Here is a 26,150-nt window from a genome sequence, read left to right on the forward strand (position 1 = left end):
TCAATATTTCAACGATTTTCTTTTAAGCTATTTAATGTGAATGCATAGTAAAGTTGTTGTCATGGTAACAATGAACACACAATTCTGTCTCTATTTATACACTGTATCTCAACCAAAATAAATATTGCAGCACTGGAATAAAACTGAAATGTGCACATTTAAATAATTTCCTCATTGTAACCAAAATAAAGATTCATTTTACAAACGCGAGTGATTTAATAACAATTTGATCAACAACAACTGTTTATACAAGCAGAACATAAAATACTGTAAAATGACTAATTTTCACTGGGTTTAAATTTCGTTGATTTACCATTTCAGGCATATTCAGTGGGTTTTAAATTCACATATTCACTGGGTTTTAATTTAGCGCATTTTCCAGTCAGCGAAATAAGCCAAATTAAAACCCAAATTAACCATTTTACAGTAACCTGATTTATGTAATAAGGACAGTAATTTACAGAAAAACGTCAAAGTAAATTATTGCTTACAGGATTGTAACAAAACATATTTTGATGGAAAATAAGTTGAACAGGAATATTCTGTGGGAGGTGATGACATTCTTAAAGTAGCTCAAAGTTAAGCATAACTCGTTTCTGTAGCAACTGCTCAATCAGAATGCAGAACTGAATGGGGACACCATGATTATGACACTCGTTACTATGGTAACCTATTTTAATCTACAACCTGACCTTAGTTTTACACTAAACGTTTTAAAATATTTGGATATCCTTGGTTATATTTAAATCAAAATTACACATTTAAGGGGTGAATGTGTTGTGAATTTTGATTCATTAAAATGTGAAAAATTTAAAATATAAAGAAATCATCATATTTTTGAAAATAATCAATAACCATTCCATAATTAAGAAACCATGTATAAGAACATGTATAATCAGAAACATGTAGATGTGCTTCTGCCTCACAGATATTGAATTAAAGATCTGCATATTTAATGAATATAAATGGTACGTTCTAAAAACACAAGACTGAATTAATCAAATTCTACTACAGCTGAAAAGAAACAAATCTTATGAAATTCATAAAAAAAAAATTCCAAAACCTAGTCATCTCTTGTTAATTGCTAACCTGCATCAATTTTGTGACAATTATTAAAAATTAGATAAGGAATGAGGAAAAAATAGTCATCACCTATGATTGAAAGCAAGAATATTAGTTACAGCTTTGACCTTTTCACCTTTCATGAATTTGTTCATCTACATACTAAAGAAATTGACAACAATTCAAATTAAGTTCAAGCATTATGCATCAAATAAAATTGCTGAATTATTGCATTTTATATGACTTGACCTACATTTGAAACACAGTAAATGAAGGAACAAAATTTTGTACACAATAAAAACAGACCATCATTTTTTATTTTACAAATGTCCTTGTTTAATGGGAATTTTACGACGAAATCCGGTGAACAAACCATTTCGTGAAATACAATTATGGTTAAATGTATTTCCACAAAATATTACAGTCTTCCTCAGAATCTGAGTAATACCCAATGTTTCCTTTTATTTATACGCAAGCATTGTGTTATTGTGAATGCATACTCGTTTGGAAACTGCTTTGTATTTTAATTGGAGAAAAAACAGGTTTTTCTTTTTCAAATATGGGTAAACATTAGTGGCTTTTGTTAACACTGAACAAATATAAACATGATATATCGTTGTATGTGTACTGCTGGTTGATACTGGACATGTATGTTTAAAAAAGATGGTTACAATGACACATTATTAAACTTTACAAATGTTTGCTTACATCATATTATATTCCAGAGCAAATACTACATTTGACCTATTAGGAGCACATTTCTAATAGGAGTACACTCAAAACCAAAAATTGAAATTATTTTACAATTTTTGTAATTTAAAATTCAGATAATTTTGTTTTTCTACTAATTATATTGAATGAGATTAAAATGTACAAAAATATTTTTAAAAAAAAATTTTTATCTTAAGAGAAAATTAAAATTTGGAACATGAACAATATAAAGATTTCAGTAAACAATTAAATCCTGTACCAGTCTCATGGTAATTTTTTTTTTATGTTTTAAGAGAGTAAAATTAAAGTGAGTGAAATTCAGTAATTGAAATACGATATTAATATGTTAGCAATGTAAAGTTACATAGATATTCACAAACCGAACAACCACTGGAGATGATTGCATTCCCAGAAAGTTTCATCATAAAGTATTATTTACATCGAAAGTAGACAACACAAAGTATGTTTGAATAGCTTTATAAGGAGAGAGAACAAATATTGACAATAACAACGTTATTATGAATTTACAAATATCCGTACCATCAGTATGTAATTTTCAAACTTTGATAGAGTTAACCCAGCAAAGATGAGTAATTATAATCATACCTATGTGTTTATTTGCTAACAGTCATGCGGCGTTTACTGACAACAATACAGTGGCAATCTGAATAGCCTATCAATGGGTACACATACAACTGTAGAGAGTGCCTGACAGATGGCTTGGGGTCATAGCAGTAGAAAACATTACATGCTGTAAGCTGAATTCAATGCAGTCTTGGGTCATAGGGTTAGTTACTGTCATCGCTGCATTCAAGAACAGGAGCAATATCACACACCACAAAGCATTGCTGTATTACAAATTAATGAATAGTTTTACGGGGAGGGGGGGGGGGAATGACAAAAGCGTGAGGACCATTTGCACCTGGGTGTACGTTTCTCATGATAATACTACAAGATCTCAAGAAGTGTCTTACATTTGGATAATTTTCTTCCGACGGAATGACAATCCAGCATCGGTATTTGAACCGTCCACAACCATTAGGCACTACCGTAGTCGTAGAACGGTAAATTGATGGCTGCTGCGATACCATGATGAACAACATGACTCGTACATTATATACAACACCATCCCTGGTTTAAGTAGACACCTTGTCGGTCAACATGCCCAACGTTACAACGACACAGCTAGCCGGAGATAAACAAACCAATGTACATGATAATCCAATGTGTTTGCCATGCAAATGGAAACATTGTAACACTGCACATGCGTGTTAGTATTGATATGCAAATCAGGAACATTATACCCTGATTAATATCATTTCACATTGGAGACTTGCACTGGAGTAGTTAACTACAATAGACACCAACAATAATGGATGGATACCTGTTATCCGTGAACCAAAATACCAGTGGGGACCATTGAAGCATGAAGTGTAATTCAAAAATAAAACTAAAAACACAACAGCCTTAAGACTTAGGTGACATTTTCACATCATTTACAACAGTCTACTCAACCATTACATGACATCTTCATCAGAAAAGATGCTGTTGCTATGCCAACATCAAACTATCTATTCTCACTATTCAGTTCAGAAGAGAATGATCTTCCACCCTTGCTATTAAAGTGATATACTCGTATTTCCAGAATATTTTGAGCAAGTCTTCTGTTTTCCACACAAGCTCAAATGGGTATTTTTTTTACATATACTGCCACAGATGGCGCTCTTTGCAATAATCAAATTTCCAGCTCTCTCACCACTATTATGTTCCTTTTGCACAGGACTCAAAATTCATAAAGCCAATCAAGAACACTGATTTGATGCAACACTTGAACGCCTTTCTTATTCTCAACCAACAACATGCTTATAACGTATTTGTCCTTTCAAGTATGCTTACTTGATTCGACATGTGTGCAATGCATTCTGAACTTGGTCATGTTCGCACTCAGTGCATCTTTTATTACAAATACATGTAGGACCCCTACTTCTGGTTCCAAAATAAATGTCCAGCTTTAATATTGTGGGTCCGAGTGGCAGAATATGTGGCTAACACAATCCCTGACTAATAACATGTATTTACTGTTATACTTTTGACTGAAGTTGTGCCAAGTTATTCCCCCCAAGACAACGCTATTTGAAAGTTTGACGAGACAAATTTGGGTCATCGACATGAAACTAGTTTTAAGTATATGTACCAATTTTCAATTCATTTTAAATGGTGGTACAGGTATATCTTAATGGCAAACTCAAAGTTACTGTTTCCATCGAATCAAGACTGAGTGTCTCAACTTTGTTTTTTTTATTTGTTTACTAGACCCTTACACTAACCAATATATGAATTTATAGTGCTATTTAAATTATTTGCATTTTTACAAATTTATTTGTCTACTGAAAGTTGTGCATTTCATTGGATGGCATGCGGTTTCTCTAAGTTTGGTCAAAGAGGGCAGTATTACATTGGTGAGTTTGACAATTCCTCACCTCATTCATATGTCATTTGTGAACATAAAAAGACGGCCAAACACAATTATATAACAGGAATAAATCACACTTGACAGATGACAGGTTTTAGCAGCGACTACCAACATGCAACTATGCAAACTCCTATACCTCAATCAAACGAAAAGGTTACATAGTTCTCAATACAATGGGATTGACATACATCATCACCATACGTACACATATATAAACACATTATATATTGTTATGCAAGACAAGTATGTTTCTAATTAATCACCATTAATGACAAATTAACACAACATAGCCTGAAGTGCTTTCTGTAATCAAAATCAGCTGACATTTGACCCCATAACACAGTGGAGATTTCTCATCAATTGCTTGTGGCAACAGGTAAGAGGTATGTATGCCAGGGTTATTATTAAATCTGTTCTTCATGGATAATAGATTACTATTTTAGGATTAACCTTTGACCTTTTATCATATAGAGTGGGGTGAGAAATAGTATCAACGTAAACCTTAAATGAACAATATTATCTATAGAGTGGGTCCAGAGTCTTGGGAGCTGGAGGGGGGGGGGGGGGTTGTTAATCAGGGTTTGTTACTGAGAAATGTTAGAAACACCTTGAATCAAGTGAAAACAAATATTTCAACAACTTTACAGAGAAACCTGGGCAACCTGTCTGTACAAATAGGGCTTAGAAGGGAAATTGTTAAACATACAATTCATGTTAACTTCCTGTGAATATTTCTGATTTGCGATTATTATTTTCACACACAGTGCTGACCAAAGATAGGAATATAAACTATTCAGAACAATTGTTTTTTACTATATATACAACTCAGATTTGAAATAACATTTTAGTATTAATACTCTCGAAACAAAGTCATCACTAATTTACCACTGAACATTCTGTTGGCTACTTGCAACAATGAAACTCCAGTTCCTAACTCTTAAGAATACTACGTTCAACATATAAAAACTATTTTTCATGATAAACACGGATCTGACAGAACATGAATGTTGAGATGTCTAAACCTGAACTACACAAGTCTGATGGAACATGAAATGTTGAGACACCTGAATTCAATCAACATCAAATTGGTTGTTTTTATATAAAATGTAAGATATTGTCACAAAAAAAAAAAAAAATTAGAATGAGGTCACCCCAAGGCACACCAAATATGGAAGCAGTATGAATAATACCGGTAGTCAGGGTTATTAAAGAGGTGTTGTGTGCGTGTGGGGGGTGGGGGGGGGGTCAATTTATAAAAGGAGGGGAGGAACTGTTATTCTCCAATTGAATTATTTATTTCAATTCTCAAAGTAACAGGGAAACGATTTACGTGGCCGATCAAATTTGGTCGGTTATTGACTTTTAATAACGTGGTATTTTGAAGCGTAATTTATGTAAATTTGGCACTAGAATATCAGTCATACCATGAGTTCCACATTAGCGGACAGTGGAGCAAAAAAAAAATGTGAATTCAGAGCAGTGAACAATACAGTGTGCCAAGATCCATCTATTGAAAGATGTTCAGCATCATCCTCTATATCAAAATGCAAGATTTTTCTCACTTTCATTAGATTTTATAGGGCTTCACATACATGAAGACAAAAATAAAAAAATAGTTTCAGACAGATGTGATTACAACTTATCCAGATGTGTATATCACACAAGTTCAATTAAATATCCACATACATGTAGAAACCAAACTTCAAATTGACCTTTTAAAATTTCCTTGAAAGTCTACTACCGCTACATACTTTGGTTACTTAGGCAAGATTAGCCAAGTATTGTATGTGGTTAGTTACATAAGATTTGCAGTTGTATGAAGAGTTTTATGTATTTCCGCATAAATAGAGGTCATTATTTAAAAGTATATCATTGCTACAATGCAGGTAGTTATAAGTTTGAATTGTGTTAATGCAATGGTTGGTTACAAGAACATAAATAGGAAAAATTGAGATAACACAGGTGTTCGCCTTATGAATTACGTAAAGGTGAAATAACTGTTAAACTGTACACTGTTTCTCTTCAGCCAGTTATCAACAAGTCAGCAAAACAAGAGTAACTACTAGGGTAACATTAGACCATAGTCCCTTTATGTTAGAGGGACTGTGGTTAGACATGGGAAAAAAAATAAAAATCTATTTTTTTTTTTTTTTTTTTTTTTTAAACTCGCGTAGCAAATTTTATAAGCTACTGTGTGACTGTTTTCCAGAAGTTCAATTTGCATTTCTGTTAGTGATCACATGTTTCTATTTCCTCAGTATAATATGTGGTTTCTGATTTGAGTCATCAGGGATAAGAACGACATAAACAGTTTTGGCAAAGTCTGAAAATAATTAGCTATGGGTAGTGGCAATGAATTAGTAGAAGCCCAGACCTTTCCTAATAATTAATTCATGACATAATTTACCCAGGGAGGCTTAAGATCATTTTTTTATTATTATTAATATATTATTTTTATAATTTTACACATGCAAAATTTGAAATCACCCCTATAAATCAGTGATTTCAGAAGTGCTATTTTTCACTCTCCAGCAATTTTCAAAAGAATAGGTCTGGAAGAAAGAAATCATACTATTATATTAATTTGATGGTTATAATACAGGCACACAGTAAACCACGACTAGCATGTCACACTTCATTGCTTGTTTCAATATTTTGTTTCCCCCTCCAGGTGATATTATTAAATGTCTATAGCTTGAGGCCGACCTCAGTACAGTGCCTCTGTTCAGACAACATGGGTCAACGTTTTAGCATTTGTTTCAATATATTTCACGAGTCAAAGTAGACACCCACTAGTAATTGTAAGGTGCTCACAGGACAACCCCTGTTATATGATTTATTTGTCAGGCCGGAAACAAAAGGTCCAAAAGGTCAATGGAAGTGGTGAGTGTACAGATTGAACTATAGAACACCACTTTAAATAGAATACATAAATATTTGATATACGAGTAATCCATGTGTTGCCTGAAGATCTCAAAGCTGGAAATGAATTAATCGCTCAGTCGTAGCATTTGATTTCGTACATTGTTATTTATCAGCTGTTTTCAATATCAAAAATATGAATTTAAACATTTAAATCTCTGTTAATAAAAATAATTTGAAAACAAATTAATAATTTCTATTTGCAAGCAACTTCAACTACTGCCATTACAAATTAATCCCACTGTTTTGGTCTTTATAATAGTGGCATTCTACCATAGCAATAAAATGTCAATTTTTATGACCTGTCTGATATAATACTACCAACAAACAATACATATTTTCTTTGTTTGTTTTCCAGTTTTCGAGACCTTTACCTTACAAGTAAACCTGAGCTAGGGGTCAAGTTCTTTCTATAGCACGAAAACACACCACAATTAATATGAACTGCCTATTGGAAAATACAGAATCACAAATTGCACAAAATTAATTTTTAGTAGTGGTTTCAAATATATATGCCGTTTTATACCACACATGTGATTTAGCAGACATTATTATAATTCTTAAAGAAATATTCTGTAAAACTAGCAACATCATATGATAATGGTTTATTCGGTTCAATCTGTTTGCACGAACCAATCAGATTGTCAGGAAATTTATTACACAGTATGGAGAAACATCTTATACTGCTTTATGACACTGAACGGCCATGATATACGGGATAAACGTGTCCAAAGCAAAGTGTGTTCAACAAGTTTCAGTCCCAAGAGCTCAACTCACACCTATGGTGGAGCATGTACACAGCAGCCACACAGAAAGGCTACGACATTAGTACCCATTATGAAGAAGTTATAATTTTTATTTAAGCAAGAAAGTAGAGACAATTAATGAGCAGCGTACAACCATACTCACTATTTCGAAAAATCAGTAATCAGAGAGCATCGAAAAATCTTTAAAAAGGGCAAAGGTGTTAAAGGTAGTGTCCTTGACAGGTGGGCGAAATATACCGATGATGACCTGCACACGACACCAGAAAAGAAACGACCATTCAAACAGGATCACTTAGGCAAAAGGGCAAGAACTAGGGAAACAGAGTCTGGTTTATGCTGTGTAACATCGGGCCCCTGGGGCAAGTTTCTACTGTGTATGACAGACTCGCCGCGGTGTCTTAAAAATCTAAACCGAGTCTTTTATTCGGTATAAGTTTTCAAAAACACAATGGTGGGATTATGTAGACGCACCAGATGTAAAGCGTCTACGAGCTACGCCCATCATTCAAAAGTTTGCTGAGTGTGTATCACATGCATACACACTTTTACAAAGATTAATGACACCTACAGACAGACTTCCATATATATTCAAGAAAAAAAGAAAATATTTCTATGTAATACATAACCATACACTTATATCTCTGTAAAGACAGCAACAACCCAAATCTAGATCACTGGGTCAATTTCATGAGAAATGTTTCAAAAGTGCTGCGTATATTAGCATGTTTCAACTTCTTTTCAATCCAAACTAGCCAGAAAAACAAAACAAATTAAATGTTGTCATCTAGTAGCAGTTGGTATTGATTCTGAAAATCAATATTTCTGTTGCAAACCAATAAATATCTTCCATATTGTTATTTAATTTGTAGATATTTACAGAAAAATAGCATTGGATTTTCTCCCTTCAGCTACAATTTATGTAACATTTCGGGCTCTCTGTTATTGAAGTCTGGAATTATGCTCAAAATAGTGAAATAGGCAATAGGCAAATTAATCAATAATTAAATGTAATAGTAAACAATTAAATCAGATACTAAGTTTAAGTTATTTTTTTAAAAAAAAATATATCAGATAAAACGTGAGAAAAAATTAAAACAATGAAACTTATTTACATGGCAAAAATAATATAAAAGACTGCATTTGTTTGTCAACAAGATAGAAATTTAGACTTGGGAAAACTCTTTTAGACAACAAGTAGCAGGTTGGCATACAGAGAATAATGTTTATCTAGGTTTAATAGGTTGCCTTTGTGTGAATTCCACACAGAAAACACCCATGGATGCTGGAATAGAGGCATGCCAACATACCCAATAAGGTGTAAAAACAGTGCTGATGATTAAACACGCAAAAAATATTAATGGTACTTGCATACCCCCCCCCCCTTTTTTTATTAACCTTAGTGGGCTCTATGACCTGAGTGTCAAAAAAAAAAAAACTTCCTTGACCTCTATCTGAAAACCCCATCATCGGAAACGTAAACAAAATAACATTGTCAAGTGCAGGGACAATGAGCAAGGCTGTCTCACCAGTGTAGACGCCTTGTCTACGAGCAACCCGAACAATGCCAGTCACCTGCACTGACGCAATAGCAGCCAAAGAATTCCAACGCCGCTACGTGTGAGCTTTACAGCCATACAACCATATACATAAACAAGATTCAAGTAGCTGTGCACGACTTACAGTTCGTTTTTCTTCTACGTTGTTGTTGAATGATTCCAACTGGATTAAGCGTATAATTTCCCACTTCCAGTTGAGCCCGTTGAGACTGTCATGAGGTGAACGAGACATGGAGACAGCCAGCGAAGACTGAAAACATACTAGGGTCCAAACAGCTTATGCGACTCCCCATACGTATTATCGCCTGCTGACTATAATTTATGCAGGTTTTTAAATCAACCTGTCATCCGTTTGGGAAAAGATATATATGTTGGTAAACAGCGCAACAGATAACAGGCTAGACCATTCAGAGAAAGGCGGAACAACGTTGACCATTCACCAATAATGATCGAGAAGTTGGTAATCACTTTACAATTCCAATTCTCATCACAAACGAGAGCACAATGAGAGTTGATTGGTGCCAATCCCCAGTCAGTCAGTCAGTCAGACTAATGCATCTCCCTGCAAACATTCTCTGCCTTGATACTATCTTATGTAAATAGTGTTCAATAAAAATTTCATTTGTCAAATAAAAAAAAACAAATTAGGGGAAATGGTGAATTTCTATCATTTACATTCCTGTCAACAAAAGCAGCAACACATAAAAATACAACAAAAATGTGGAATTTATTTTTACAATTGCATGAAATTCTCCTAAATTTATTTAAAGCTTCAAAACAAGCTTAATAAGTCAGTACGAACATAAAGTTTATCAGTTTATTTAAAGAGAGAGAATAAAATAGCCAATGCCTCCACACCTCTGTTGTTATTTTATACAGAAAAACAAAACCAGTATTTTGTCACAAACTTTGAGTTGAAAGTTTATTGCCGAACATGAGAGTCAATGTAAAGCTACTTAAAAGACTGTACATAATTGGCTACCCAAACCTAATACCTTACATTCAGACCAATCAGAGAGCAGCTTGTTTGTTTGTCCTGAACCATGATGAAATAGGACATGAAAAATCCACAGCTTTTCAAAAAATGGTGACATACAGGAAAGTCACATCTCTTTGATATTAAACAAGGTAAAAACAGATTGTAATCTTCCCTTATCAAGTGGTGATCTTGAAAACTACATGGACGTTGCCATGACAACCACCTGTCATGATTAATTCTGTCCCAAGGTAATTGCTGGTAATGTTTTTTTTTAAAGGTGTTCCATCATTGCAAAGTTACACTTTTTCAGATGGAGGATGCTGATGACCCAGGGGAATCGAGTGTGGAAGTGGTGAAAGTAGAAAAGGACCCCTGATTTTCAGAGTAGGAAAACCCTTTCAATAATTTCAAGATTTAGTGCAAGCTTACAGCAGAGTCTGCAGTACAAAACAGAGACTAGGTGTAAGACTGTACCCTGCAAGTCATAATCAAATGAATCTAAAAACAACCAAAAATATCTGTAACCACAGCAAAATACATACTGCATGGGAGAACAAAAATATTTCAAGCCTTAAACTTGTTCTTTTAAAGTTATTTGCGAGCAAATTTTTATTGAAAAATTGTTGTGGGATAATTAACATACATGCAAGATAAATTTAAACATTTAATTTTTTTAGGATGAAAGAAGGATGTGTTTGTTTTTAAGAAAACGTATGCAAAATAATCAAAACAAAAACAAGCTATTTTGGGACATTTTCTACAGGAAACCATGTTAGCACATTATTCTAAGCATAACTTGTACTAGTACTCAAAACTCTCCAATTTTTCTTGACTGTCATATGTAGCCTTCATAACACTACATATCATATTTTTAGCAGAAGGTCACTAAACTAAATTGTTGAATATGATGGAACCAATTGCCATAGAAACAAATTGTAAACTATTTAAAACATGCATTTTTTTTATCAATTTTCAAGGTTGTTTTGTGAAGAATATATGGTGACCATATATTTTAAGATAGATACAATAAAGCCTTTTCAGTTTTCTAGTTTAATGGATATATGGCTCGAAAATAAAACCACATTGTAAAAGTAAAGGAAACATGATTGTTTGTTAAAACGTCAAAACACAAGAATTTTAGACGCTCAAACAAACATTAAAAACAATAGTCAACAAAAAAACAAATCAGAAAGAAATATCATGTTGCTTTTAATTTCTATGTCTTCAAATTCAAGTTTGACGTCTCCTCTGGGAGTTTATCCATATGGCCAACATGACTGTTAAATCAAACATACAAAACTGACTTGCAGCTGAGGAAAGCAAACAAAGTCAATTCTTTACACACCTGTATCACATATGTGAGAAATGAACTTGCATGTATTTATATGTAGATAGCACAAAAACAGGTGCAATTTTTTTTTTCTTCACATAGTTTTGAGCTCCACATATTATGTTTGGCATTTCTATATCTGAGGTCTGCGTTTGTTTTTATATATACATTATAGAGACCTTTACTGCCATTTTTATCGCACTTTATTTTTTTTATTATTTCAACAATTGTAAAAGTACTATACTGAATAGGGAAGTAGAAAGAAAGCAGCTTTTATAATAAAAGTACTGTGCCAATTAAATAATGTTTTTTTTTTAAAATGGCACGATATTTATCTAAGTACTCCTTTACTTGATTCGGTCGTCTCATGCGGCACACCACAAAGGTCTTTGCATGAAGGACACACCGCCATAATTTACATTACAGTCTATTTCAATTCTAATAGCATAGCATGCAGACAATGAGTCAAAACAAACTTTTAAACAAATTCTATGATTGGGAGGATTGCAAACTGTGCTGTCTGCCTGCCTGTGCGAGGGTAATTATTTGGCGCCCAGACTTTCGGTATAATGGGTTTTTCCGTGCAAGTGACTGGGAACAAAATAGTTAAGGGGGACATCATCAGGGCATCTGATCTGCAGTTAATCATACCATATTTGATATATTAGAAGTAATGCATCTCTAATAGAAACACACATGAAACAAAAATTGCATGTATGGTATACTGAATCATGAAAACATGACCATAGACGTAGCTTTGTTATGTACACAACAGTCTATATGGTATGCGATGGACTCACGTCACCTTCCAATCCAAAGTCCATTATTCTTTTAAACCGCGGGTCTGAGTGTATAAAAGGAAAGATGGCCGCCACTTTTCAGTATGCAAATGACACTCAAGCGTGAAACACCTCTTCGGGGTGCTCCGCAAAATCACTCTTTTCGGCAATCTTAACGCCTGTGATGCTTTATTTTCATGTCGTACACAAACGTGAATATGTCCGCGATACAACTGCGATGTTAATTTACGAGTTCGGTGCGATGTCAGTGTGATTTGCGCGTAAAAGCGACGGAAAAGCATGATTCAAACAGTCGCTTTGACTGCTAAAACTGGCTGTCAGTCATGGGTTTATGTAAATGTAAGGTGTTAATTCCGAGTTGTTTGTTCAATCTCTAGGTATGTTTATGTAATTACGGAGTTGATCATGTAAGTAATATCGTGGAGCTAATAAGAAATGATATGCTGTGAGCTGTTTGTCCGTCCGTTCATCTCAGGGGACATCGTCGGCGCCCCACGAAGCGGTCCGACCCGAGCGAGTGCGAATCGACTTTGCGTAAACATACCAATAATTTCTGTAGTGTGTGTGCGCAAAGTAAGACATTCGTGGTTACCGGGCTGGGAAAATAAAAAAAAATGGTTTTCACTCTGATATCGATGAAAAGATTCGAGGGAGTCCCAAATACATCCCCGACAATATGTCGAGTATGTTTCTCAAATTTCTCTTCGTTCTCGAAAAAAATAAATTGAAAGGTCTCACAAAAAAATATAATGTTCCCTGAAACATATCCCCGCAGTGAAAGATTTAGCCCTTTTTGTCACGTACTAGTATGAGCCGCGCATATATTCATGTATATTTGGCGTCGGACCCGTGCCGCACAGCCGTATACGTATAATACATTTTTTTTTTTTTGTTTTTTTTTTTTGTTTTGACGTTGCATAACGTCATTATTGCCTAGCCGACAAGACACATTATAGCAAACGTTGTACGACAACTAAATTGTGTAGGTCATTCAAATAAACTACAGTTATTTCATGATGCAAGTAATTGACAATACGGTAGTTCTCTATTTGGAATATTTGTTGGCCCTGAAAAGGGCCGTTTGGTTTGTTTGTATCAATGTATTTTTCAGTACCAGAGATGACCCATATAAGGCACGCCTGGGAGATTGGGATACAGTCCGCGTATCTGTCTTACAACACACTCCGGCATCACTTCTCTTTGTGTGACCACAACGTTATCAGCCCTCATAAGTTGCGACTTGCGCTGGATATATTTTTCGTCAGTCCACGCATTTCGTCGTCCGAGCATCGTCCAATACTTTTTGTATAAACGACGCCTAATAGCAGTGTTGTTGTTTTGATCTGTTCAAGTTAGAAGTGGTGACTGAAAGTTTCGGTCACCATTTACCATCCTGACTTTTCGGCAACGGATTTTTGCCAAAAGTTTACTTATAACTATTTATTCATTATCCGCACGTTGCATGTTCGATGTATCTATATTGATTTACTCATAACTTTGCCTATTTAGATTTTTAATAATAACTGGTTTGTTGCAAGTACGTGCTCATTATATTTATAAATAAACCCACGGCAACATAGCACAGTACGTAGTATAAATACATCGCGCTTGTAACGTACGGGTTGTGAATGAATAAATAAATACATTGTATAAAAAGGTCGCATTTGTAACATATTGATACAATAGCAAGAAAGCAAAGGCATGAGCTCAATTCAGAGATACCAATGAGATCCTTACAATGCCGTAACGCCATTTACAGAAATTGTGCTTTACAGTCGACCACGAGCGAAACAAACACAGAAAACGGCTTTCAAAAGAGTGCGTAGGCCCAGTGAACGTCGGGCAACGGGATTCAGCAAGTCTTTTCAAATCAGATAATAGCGTAATGCATGATGTTAGCTTACGGAATTAACGTCTTCAGTTGAAATGATAACAGCTGTGTACCAAGTAAACAACTGGGCGGACCATGCAAATTACATTTCCCATGATGCACTGGTGCAATTCCTGGGATTGCGGAGCCGCGCTTTAACTAAACAGCAGACTGACTATAAAATGTGGTCTAAATGACAAAATTATACAGAGAAATTTAAGGATGTTGTTAAGCATATCAAAGAAATATAAGGTGAATTGGAAATACAGAATCTGAAAAGATTGAGGAGAGTTATATCTTTGAAATGCCCTAAATTTAAACTGTTAAAAAGAACACAGACAAGACTTGGTCGACTTGACAGAACTTCACCGCTTTAGATATATCAAAGCAAATACAGGTTAATTCTAAGGATTGAATGGAACATAATTGGGGAAAGTTTGCTGAGATGATGGAAATATCATGCGAGAGAAATGAAAATGAAGCTAATCAAATACCAAGAAACAAGAAATACTCCCAAAGGTTCTTAAACCTTAGAACAAGAAAGTAAATTTTTTTAAGTTACGGGAAGTTTAACAAAGTTTTGTATTAAATATTTTTTCACTAAATTTTAAATCAGGATATGAAACCAATAGAAAATTATATTCAAGAACATAGTTTGTACAGGAAATATATTCGTTAGTTATAAATGTGCTCATAACAGGGATTTTTCTGAACAATTGAACATAGAAATAAAAACCTAATTTTTATGACAAATTTAAATTAGAAATTTAAAAAAAACACAAAAAAACTCACATTGACTTTGGAGAAATGAATTGCCCAGAAGCTTTTGTTTATTTTGCTTGGTAAGGTTTATGACTATGAACGACCATATTAAACTACGGTGTCATTTACCATGTATGGTTACCATAGTTACTATCAAAGTCAGTCATGTACCGTGTTTGCTCTATTAAAAGAGCATGTACTGATGTATATTACAGGTGTGTGTTTCTGAGGGGAAAATAAGTCACATTTTCATGATTCTGTTAACAACACACAATTTTTGGATAATTATTAATATGCACTTCTAATAAAGTAAATGTGGTATGTTTAATTGAAAGCAGGGTGGTATTGGACACCAACCACTTTAAGATGGCTGCCTGTGAGACAGAAACGCTTGAACGGAAAAGTTACAATGAATGATGTATATAATACTTGACAGGCAAACGAAACAAATTGCTTTTGACTTTAAAAACCATTCTGAATTATTTACCGGCCTATTATTACCAAACATATCATAGCAGTGTGAGACAGACCCATAAGGTGCAATTACATCCATCTTTATTACATAACTAGCTTCCCAGAGCTATTATGCCTGCGCTCTTAAAAGCATTAGAAGACAACAGACAAAAGGGGTCAATGACCTCGGTAGACAAATTCCATCTCGCTGGAGACATATCAACATTATGTTTTTGCCGGTTAGTGTCATAATGGAATTACGAATAGGTATAACATGCGATAGTATGCATACTGATTTTAAGAAAACACGTCAAGAAATATGCCAACAACAGAAAAATAGCATTATTTCCTAAATAGAAGGAATGAAGTTAGTAAAAGAAATTTCAAACATGCTTTCATTCTCTTCAAAATAACTTATACATGTACATGGAACATACACTACCCTGTGAAGGGGGGGGGGAAGAATGCAAAACACACTTTGCTATCTAAGACATCAACAACCTAAACATTGATATAGACGAGTAGACACAGCGATAGAAATAGCAAACAACCCCCATGGCATACATTCCTGGTCAGAACAATGCAAATATTCAAGAAAAGTGTGCAAAGTATATGTTATTCAGAGGTGTGTAACAGCATGGAAGGGGAAACCTGATTCACCACAACCAGTGTATTTAGCTTTACTCTGAGGTAAATATACACTTTTGGATAATATTTCCACTTAATTTATTTTTCTTTTCTTCAAGCTGGATGCCAACAGGTAGTACCAGACACTCTATACTGCATATGATCTGACCAAATTGGTAAATTGATTTCTATTCCATGTTGTTGCAACGCCTTGATTTGCCGATTAGTTTCAAAACCTCTCGGGCCGACATGGAAATGCAACGATACATGTGTCATACATGTGTAATTCATTTTAGATTCTAATCAAATCAAGATACGACACATTCCTCCTGATTTCGATTTGTAAAAACTGAGTCGTGATCGAGTTGACTATACATCCATCCTAAAAAGTCTGACCCCCCCAATCACACTCGATATTGCACGTACATGTTTTTGAGTAAAGTAGCAGTGGGGCTATCCAGGATGACGAATACAAACGATCGCCTAGTTGACTGAGAAAACTTCACGATACTGACCTTACTGTTGTTATTGTTGTTCAGAATCACATTCAGCACAACAATTTTCTTCTTGTTTTCAGGGATGTAATTAATCGGTGCAAGTTTATCCATGATGACCGAACAAAGCCAAATGTACACAAGAATATAGTTAGTAGGAGACTGGCATTGTTTGTATTAGGAGTACACCAGTGTATGTAACAGCTTGGGTAATCCTAGTTATTCTGATCAAAAGGTACACATCAGGAAATGCTCTCTCTCCTTTAAGAAGTTAAATCATGACCAGTGAAATAGACAGAAAATATAGATCCAGGTAGGTGGACGAACTCAGCATATCAGGAAATAACGCTGATAACACTGATACCAACTTGTAGCAAACAGCCTGCCACAAATACTGAACAGCAATAAAACAGTGGTGTTATTAACCTTGAGTTTGCAGAGGATACTGAGGTGAACAAAGTTGCCCATGCACTCCTTTTGTCAATGGTACTGTTAATGAGCAATGAATATTCATATCACCTACTGTTCCCAAGAGGTGACAATAGAAGTAATTTGATTAGGTGACAAAGCCCCCTCATTGTTATGATAATTTGAGAACAAATGACAACTCATGCAGGAAGACTGATTAACTAATGATGTAACAGTCTGGATAAGTAAACATTAGTCATTTCAGCTCACAACCATTGTTTAAGACATGTAGCAATGTATTCTACACTGTGGTTCACGGAGGAATGCTGTGGCTCTCTAAGGCATTACAAGTTGTGATATTTTGTACAACAACTCAATACAGTGTTACTATTTTATATTAATATTAGTAGTAAACACGTAAGCAATATAATGTTTTGTACAAAAGGCTTCCTTAAAATATTGATTAATGTAGGCGATATTTTTCTGTGGGCGCAACATTTCTGAATACCTCAAAGTCAGCCATTCATTCAGCTAATTGCCTCGCTAATCCGCAACATCGTCTAACCAAAAAGTTTGCATATTGTCTTAATACATTTTTTTGCAATCTTCCAGCATGAACAGGGGTCAAAATACCCTGGTGCACACTGCACTATACACATAGATTACTAGCTAGTGCAAGTAAACTCATAATATATTGTGCACGCTGTGCATGTAGAAATTAACACAACATTTTCGCATTATATTCACTAAGCCTAAATTAAGTTCAACCAACATTGTAAGACAACTCAAAGAAAAGCAAATTCTAAGTTCATGATCGTATCAATCGAGAACCCATAAATTTTATTAAAACTTTAAAAATTGCAAATTCAAAATGCTCATTGTGCATGCAAGGAAATTGTTTTATTTCAATCAATGATATAATAAATGCAATTTTTGGTTTATTTGTGCTTATAATAGAATATTGTGTTTACTTTATTGAAAGTAGAATTCAATTAAAAAGTTCTCACAAGCTAATTCTATGCCTTCAAAACTAAGTTCCGTAGCTTACCAGAAGGTAGGAAGATGCATAAGAATGCAGAAAAAAATCAGTTGAAAAGGGCATGAAAGGACCAATGTTCCAAGATGTGTTAGTCATCAGCTGATTTCACGGTTGACTCATTTTTATGTCTAGTCAAGCATTGTTCAGTGGTGGGAAAGACATACTCAGTCTTAATTTTGAAATGAGACCTGCATTAATATGCCAGGATATGGCACTTGCCTTCCAATGCAAATTTCCATTTCGCAAAGGATTCTGGGTAATTATTAAGTTTGTTCGCAACAAAAAAACAGTAGATATGTGGATTGTGTACGTCAACATAATTTCACCAGGATGACAACTAACACAAGTAATTGTCACTAGTGAGTCGGCTTTATCATCACAAACAAGAGCGTCAATGGTGTATCACATCAGCTGAGGTGATTTGCTGTGACACTACCAGTTGTGTTAATTCATTGATGCAACTGGAAAACATACATTGATAAATATTTAAAAACATCTCACTATACATGTACCGTAGCTATAGTTTGTAATTTGGTGAAACAAAATTCATAAACAGGTTTTTTTCTAGAAAAAAACTGCAAGAGGGAGCACTGCAATTCAGCGGCACCACCAAGTGGGGCGAGATAGGGTTTTCCCTACCAGGGTGTGGAGTTTTTGATAATTCTAAGTTAAAATGGAGCATTCTATGGCTTCCTTGGGGCCAAAATTACTATCAGACAGTTCACAGTTGAAGACTGTGGCCACATGTGATCCCAGGTCAATCAGAATTTTATGGTTGCCAAAGGATCTGCTCCCCAGGGTAAGAGGGCGCATGTTCCGCGCCCCTGTTCCCTTGTTTGAAAAAATCCCTGATAAACAAAGTAAGTGTAAAAATCAAAGAGACTGTGGGGACACAACATTCTGGTTTGTGACTCAAATCAGTCCTGTTCATAAACACACTGAAGAGCAATTCACATTGATCACAATTTGGAGATACATAATATCATATATATACAACTTATTCAAGACAGCAAACAATATAGTAGACGCGATTGTTTACTGATCACAACCAAGCTTTGGCATTTTTATTTTTATGAATCTAGTGCTTGGACGAGTATAATGCATCAACAGGTAGTCAGTACATGGAAAGTTTGACAAACATCAAACAGATGATAAAGAACCGAAAATACATACACAGATGAAGAGTAACTTTGGAGGGCAACAAATAAAACAAACTGTAATGTTAATCAGAAAGAGGAAACGATGTGCATAATAGCTGAGGACGACAACAAACAACAAGGCGTGTCCATAGAAATATCATTACAACACTCATTAACATACCAATAAATCATTCCCTAGTATACATCACCATCCAACAACTATGTACACAACTCATTCCTTTCACATTCATTTTCTCTCTCACGTCATCACATACAATTATAGTAACCCTACCTGACTCAGTCCCATTCTGTAGCCCGCAGAGTCGATATCAAGGTTGTCCAGAAGGTCCTCTGTTGCCTGTGATTAATGAAATGACAAGAAGGGTCAAGCTTAAGTAAACACACTAATCAATCAATTAAAGTCAAAGTTTGTCACAAAATATTAAGATGCATACCTATTTTTTACATTAAAATGGCAATAGCACAAGTAATCTGTACTACATGATTAAAATACAGTCAACTTTTCTACACCATAAGAAGCATCAGAAAGTTAAATTTTTGCCTTCATCCCAATTATCTTTTTTCTGTTTCCCTCAGTTAGCAGCTAACAATCTGAAAATTGGTTGACAAGCCAACTAAACACCCACCTTTTTCTCATCCAGGACAGGTCCCTTGGACTTGATTTCAGCAGGAGTCAGGATTTCAAATCGTCGCCGGAATTCACCAAACAACATACTGTCTGGATATCCTACCATACAAATAGAAATAATGTTACAGGTACAGTTCATTTAATTCATCAGTTGGATCCAGATTGAAGCCCTCTAATAATAATAATCGAATGAATGTTCCATGAGTAGCGAAATTCTCTGAAGGAGGGGTAATGTCTATTTTTCATTTGTATTTTCCATCGTGATATTTAAATGTACCATTGTCATTGGTCAAATAACAGACATTGCAAACATTCAAAAATTGTACGCGAACATCAAACAAGACATTTTGCAGATGAAGAAAAAAATCAACCAAATCACCTAATATCACGTAGAACTCGTACACAAATTCATTAATATGTGTCACATGCAGTCATATGGTACATGTATACTACACCAGACAACAAAGTTGGAAACGTTATAGAAAATAATACCTTGTCTGTAGATTCGCACAGCTTCCAATAGTTCGGTTCCCCTTATCTGTGACCTCAGCAATGGGACACTGAGAAGATCGGCACCTTTGGACGTTGATTTTACGTCGCACAGACCTGCATCCTCTTGTGGTAAGAAACACATTATGAAGTGAAGCCGTGTTCTCCTCAGTTGATCCATCAGACCGTCCTGTCAAAAGAGTCAAATTTGTGAATATTGCTATTTTTAGTTGATGTGCACTTCACTATCATAGTTGAAGTTCATACTGTAAATTAATTTACCAAATTTGAGATTGACAACCCCAAAATTTATACTATTATGACATGCCACTTACCAGTTGAAATTTGACCTGCAAACTGAGGGACTTTCGCTTCATACCAGCGGCACTGCTAATATACGATCTTCTTAGACTAGATGCTCTTCTAAGAGAGGAACTGCCGTCCATACCGACCACAGATCCAGTCATCATGCTGGTCAACGAACCTCGCATACTTAAAAATAGACTACTGATATTACTCCTGAAAATACAAGAAAATATGTATTTTTAAAAAAAAGCAATATTTCAAAATTATTTATAAATTCACAATTATCTATAATATTAATAAAACCTTAAAAATAAAAGTTTTGAGGTTTTGTTTCACCTTATCATATACATTAAAACCTGCATTCCCCACTTTTTTTTTTTTTTTTGCATACTGTTAAAGTGCGCCATGAATGACAGAACAGCAAAATGTTTTTTTTTTTGGATCCAAATTAACTTTTAAATGCATGTAGTCAAAAATATTAAATGTTAAATGTACAACATAACATTTAATAGTGTTTGTTAAGATAATGAGGTCTTACTAAAATTAACGTAACCATAAAATGCGGACTATGTGCTCAGACGATAATGGCAATTTTACCTCGTTATCTTGATGTGGTTTTGAGCGATTTGTAGCAAATCACAGAAAAGGTTATTGCCAAAAGCCTTTACTAAATTAACACCACTGCAGATATAAATACAAGGTTCTAATTTTTTTTTATTTATTTGAACCAAACCTCTTCATGAATAATTAATCACATTATATAATGCTTAGTGACGTCATTTAAAACACAATTCAGAAATATTTACAGAAAAGTTGCGCAGCCCGTCGCCTGTCTATCATTTTAGACAGAGGCTCCACATTTTATATAGATACAAAATTTTATTTCAAAATTTCTACAAATCTGTCTAATTTTGATTAAAATTTACCTGTAAATTACATAAATAAATAATACATACATATGGCTGAGAAAAAAAATATCTGTTTCTTGCTTCCGCGCGCATCATTTTGAACAATGCACCTCAAACGTTTTTTCCTTCTAAAGCATTCCAAAATGCGCTTGTACTCGCACTTGTCTCAAATTTCCCCCACTTTAGCTCAGGATTTGAAAAAAAAAAAATCCCCTCGTTTTAAAATTTCCATGAAAAGAGAAACAGAGAATTTTTTTTTCCTGGCCTAAATAATCAAAAATTGATTTTAAGTCTGTCTTTACAGATTAGGGACAGCTATCTTTCATTTCAATAAAGTTTTTTGACAGGCACTTTCTTTTTTCTGGCCATAACCTTGATATGAAAAGGAGTTTGGTAAAAAAAAAAAAATGATACATACTTGGATGAGTCTTGTAAGACAGTAGCTGACACTCTGCTGACTGGATTCTCTCGCGACTGACCCAGCCAACCAGTGGTGTCATATTCAATGGGTATGCTATTTTGGAAATGATTCAGACGGAAGCAGTTTTTGTTGGGACTTCTTCGAACAAGACTATCAGCTGTAGAAATGGGAGAACATAAGCGATAAGCTTAGAACTTATATTTACAAGCAATTAGGTAAACCTCGATATTTTAACTATGACATTGAAATCACATCATAAGCATGATGAGTCGTTGCTTAGTAAAAACATAGTGTAACAATGGTAACCTTGACCATTATACACATATTTACGAAAGTTGACTAAATCTTGTTGCAAGTCACTGCAGTACATGTTTTCGGAAATATAATTTTACTATTAGGTGACTCAACCTCAAACTCAGACAGCCCTGTTTAACAAAACAGAGTGACTGTTGCATCTGGTTTTATGCAGTACTGTAGAATACTTTATTTTTGCTTGGAATTTATTTTCGCTATTTTCACTGAAGGGATGGTTCCGTGAAAATAAAATCCAGCGAATATACTTTTTTTCCTATATTTTACAATAAACTCATGAAAAATCAGTGAAAATAAATTCCATACAAAATGCCCAAAAAGCCTTTTTAGCGAAAATTAATTCCAGCGAAAATAAAGTATTCCACAGTATTTCTCTTTGATTGGCCAAGCATTGGGGTTTTAAGCAACACTGACAGACACTGCACACCAGCAAATATCTCCCCCATAGTGGACCTCATACACAATTTTGAATTACTGAGTGGTTGATTTAGGTTATTAATCATCATAGAACAGTCAGTTGAATTTAAACAATTAACCAAATATTAAGGTCAGACACCCAATAGGCAGTTGATGAGAACTCAAACATAGAACATATTACGACACCTGAAACCAATTTTTATAAATTATTAAAACATACAACAATGCATATTCCTACTGGGATCAGTGACCTTTGAATGTGTATCACCAGTGATCAGTCCATCTTTGATGATATGAGCAAGGTAAAAACAACAGAATGGACCTATCTGGCAGGTCAATGCTGCTGATGACACCAACACCAATAAATGAAATTTCCTCACTGCACATGTCACCTTTCTCCTATGTTGTTTTTTGGTGTTTTATTATTTTAATTTTCTAAGTTTGACCTCAGATAGAATTTGAAACTGTGTGATCAAGGGTCAAATGCAACAACTACTGTTAAGATACAAACTGAATGGCGCAAGACATATTCAAATTGTTTTTTTTTGAAATACGTACGTTTATCTGTATCACTTCCATAATGTATGAAGAATCTTTCAATAAAGCTTTCATCATTGGCACCAGGAAATATCGACTCTTCATCTAGCAGCCACAGCAGACCTTTCTTTTCAACATTCTTTGAGTCTATATTGGGCCTGACCTGCGAAATTACAGGGAAGACAAATCAATGTCAATATCAAAACCGCATCATGAAACATACTTAATTGGAATAAATTGTAACTGTGAAACAGATTGTAAAGAGAGCTGTATGCCCAAATATGGTGGTGCTTAATATGTAAATTAGGTTTTTTAAGACTTACTATTGCTTGTTGAGGCACTTTGTCTATTATGCACACCATAGGTGCAGGTGATGACGCAACAGTCTCAAAATCACAATCTATATTCTCCTGTAATTAGAAAATGAGGCAGTATGAAGCTGTGCTTCACCACTAGAGGGCGATGCATAATGTGGTAGGCACTAGTACAACTGGAACTGAATAAAATATTATTCTGCAGAGATACAAAAAAATTGTCAATTCTGCCTTTTTTTCCCTCAGCATTAAGGAAAAAACGTTTTAGTTATATGTTATTACAAAATTATTTCAGCATTCGAAAGAAAACAATTTCACCCAATTAAAAAATTACAGAAATAGAAACACTAGAACATGCTCAGATAAAACTTACCGTTATTTCGGTAAAAATTGAATACACAGAACAACTTAGTAATTCAATTTTTTTTAATTTCTACATTTCCCTACCTGAGCATATTTGTCTTGTTGCGAAGTAAACATGGTGTCGTGAAAAAGAAGTTGTAGCCTTTCCTGTGCATAGTTATCGCATAAATCCTGGAAACTGGCCCCTCCTTGTCTTCCCAAGGCTGCCGGATTCTGAAACCCTGGCATGTCGAGTACCAGTATAGAAGACATAATTCGATAGTTACTTGAAAAAGCCCTGCAATATGAATAAATATGCATTAATTTAAAAACAATGTTTGAATGCACGGATGGATAGATATACAGGCTGAAGAACAGACAGGGGAACAACCAGAAAAGCATTTACGAAAATACATTATCATACAAACCTGTTTATGAGTCCAACGACAGCACCAACAAGCTCCATATACAGTCCCATTACCATTCCTTGTAGCGCCTCCACAGCACTCAATGCATGTTCCCCGGTTGTCTTCTCGCCAGGCGACCCAGAACGAAAAGCTCGAACAGCTGAACTTGTCAGACTAGATGGATGAAAGATTGCCCGGGCGAGTTCTTCAACCGTGGTGCCTAGCAGAGTCGACGCTTTCTGAGCTTCAGAGGGTTGCGCAAACTGAGCTTTAGTGCTGCCACCGCCTGAGGGAAATGTGATAGTGACAGAATTGAAGAAGTGATTCCAGAAATAAAGATGCTGATATGAGTAAACATTGACTACAACATCTGTTTGTCATATGACATAAAGACAGAAGCAAAACGGAAAACATTGCAATAGACATGTATGCAGGCCCTAATTAGTTACAGATGTTAAAATAATTACTGTACATATTTTTGAATAAGCATCCATTTCATTACAATTGTAAAAATACAACAAAAGTATGGGAAAAGCAGCGAAAGTTAAGAACACAATACCAGCTTGCTGTTTTTGCAGTGGTTTCATGATATATTGTCATTACCTCAGTGCATACTGTTGTTGCAAATCTTAAATACAATATACGTGTCATTTACTATTTTAATGTTATATTGGCATGAGAGGGCGTCATGTATGCATGTTGTATATGTGCAGTAGATGCCAAAATTGAAATTTGGCATGAGCTTTCTTAATATAGTTGATAATAAAATAATAATCAGGAAATAATAGTTGAGCTTTATTAATCTGACAAGGAAATTTTAATCTTGCAATTACAGTCAAGAAATCAGAATAATTGTATAATATGTAAATAAATGAATAATACATCCTTAACCTTATTAACCCAGTCAGGGTCTTACCTTTGACAGCTCCAGCAGCTCCAAGATGTATGATAGCAGCTAACACTGCCCACAATGCTTTGCATTCGTCATCACGAAATCCTAATAGTTTACATGCGCTTAAAACGTGCGACCATTCTGATAAATGCTGCTGTTTGGATTCAGGCTGAGGAGAGATAAAACTTGCATAATTAACGACTAATATCTACATAAATAAGTAACCTGATAAAGCATTTTGACTTTATTTTGGAACTATGCCAAATCTGGAATTTCTGTGTAACATGGTGTTATGAATATGAACATCTCCATGCAAACAATACATTGAATACAGATAGTTGACCAGTAGGACGCCCTCTATAGTACAAAGTGAGAAATCATGACGAGATGTGACAAGTGTTTAATACTCACGGAAAGGGAAGGAGTCAAAAAAAGATTGTTGTCAGATAAATTATTAAAATGAAGTTCATTCCTAGAATAGAAAGAGATTACTTTTATTAATTTCATTGTTTCAAAACAAATAATACTATATTCATTTTAGCAATAACAAAAAAATTTTTTTGCTTTTTGTTCGCAACTTGCAGACACTGCTAATAATAGAAAGAAAGATCGTAATTTTATTTCCAGTTCCATCCTTACCTGAGAGGCAGGTCAGCACCAGCCAGTAAATTGTAAAATATGTTAAAATTTGGTTCTCCAGCTGCTCTTCGTACAACTCTCATTCTGTCTAGTAATAGCACCTAAACATGAGGGGGAAACAAAAT

The 26,150-nt window shown here is 34.7% G+C and overlaps 1 protein-coding gene across 4 annotated transcripts in view; it reads right to left on the minus strand.

Moving 5' to 3' along the window:
• Nucleotides 1–26,150, minus strand: part of LOC100374081 (unconventional myosin-XVIIIa) — an 85,609-nt gene that overhangs the window by 20,140 nt on the left and 39,319 nt on the right. For all 4 annotated transcript variants that reach the window (XM_085491135.1, XM_085491134.1, XM_085491137.1 and 1 more), the window contains exons 6-17: nucleotides 26,026–26,126; nucleotides 25,798–25,858; nucleotides 25,411–25,555; nucleotides 24,516–24,780; nucleotides 24,193–24,385; nucleotides 23,755–23,841; nucleotides 23,453–23,594; nucleotides 22,163–22,322; nucleotides 20,866–21,049; nucleotides 20,534–20,720; nucleotides 20,040–20,140; nucleotides 19,685–19,750 (exon numbers count right to left, since the gene is read on the minus strand). In XM_085491135.1, the coding sequence (XP_085347261.1) occupies nucleotides 19,685–19,750; nucleotides 20,040–20,140; nucleotides 20,534–20,720; nucleotides 20,866–21,049; nucleotides 22,163–22,322; nucleotides 23,453–23,594; nucleotides 23,755–23,841; nucleotides 24,193–24,385; nucleotides 24,516–24,780; nucleotides 25,411–25,555; nucleotides 25,798–25,858; nucleotides 26,026–26,126 (1,692 nt within the window). The remainder of the gene's footprint in view (nucleotides 1–19,684; nucleotides 19,751–20,039; nucleotides 20,141–20,533; nucleotides 20,721–20,865; nucleotides 21,050–22,162; nucleotides 22,323–23,452; nucleotides 23,595–23,754; nucleotides 23,842–24,192; nucleotides 24,386–24,515; nucleotides 24,781–25,410; nucleotides 25,556–25,797; nucleotides 25,859–26,025; nucleotides 26,127–26,150) is intronic.

Source organism: Saccoglossus kowalevskii, chromosome 16, assembly GCF_978046115.1.
Source record: "Saccoglossus kowalevskii chromosome 16, keSacKowa6.1, whole genome shotgun sequence".
NCBI lineage: Eukaryota > Metazoa > Hemichordata > Enteropneusta > Harrimaniidae > Saccoglossus > Saccoglossus kowalevskii.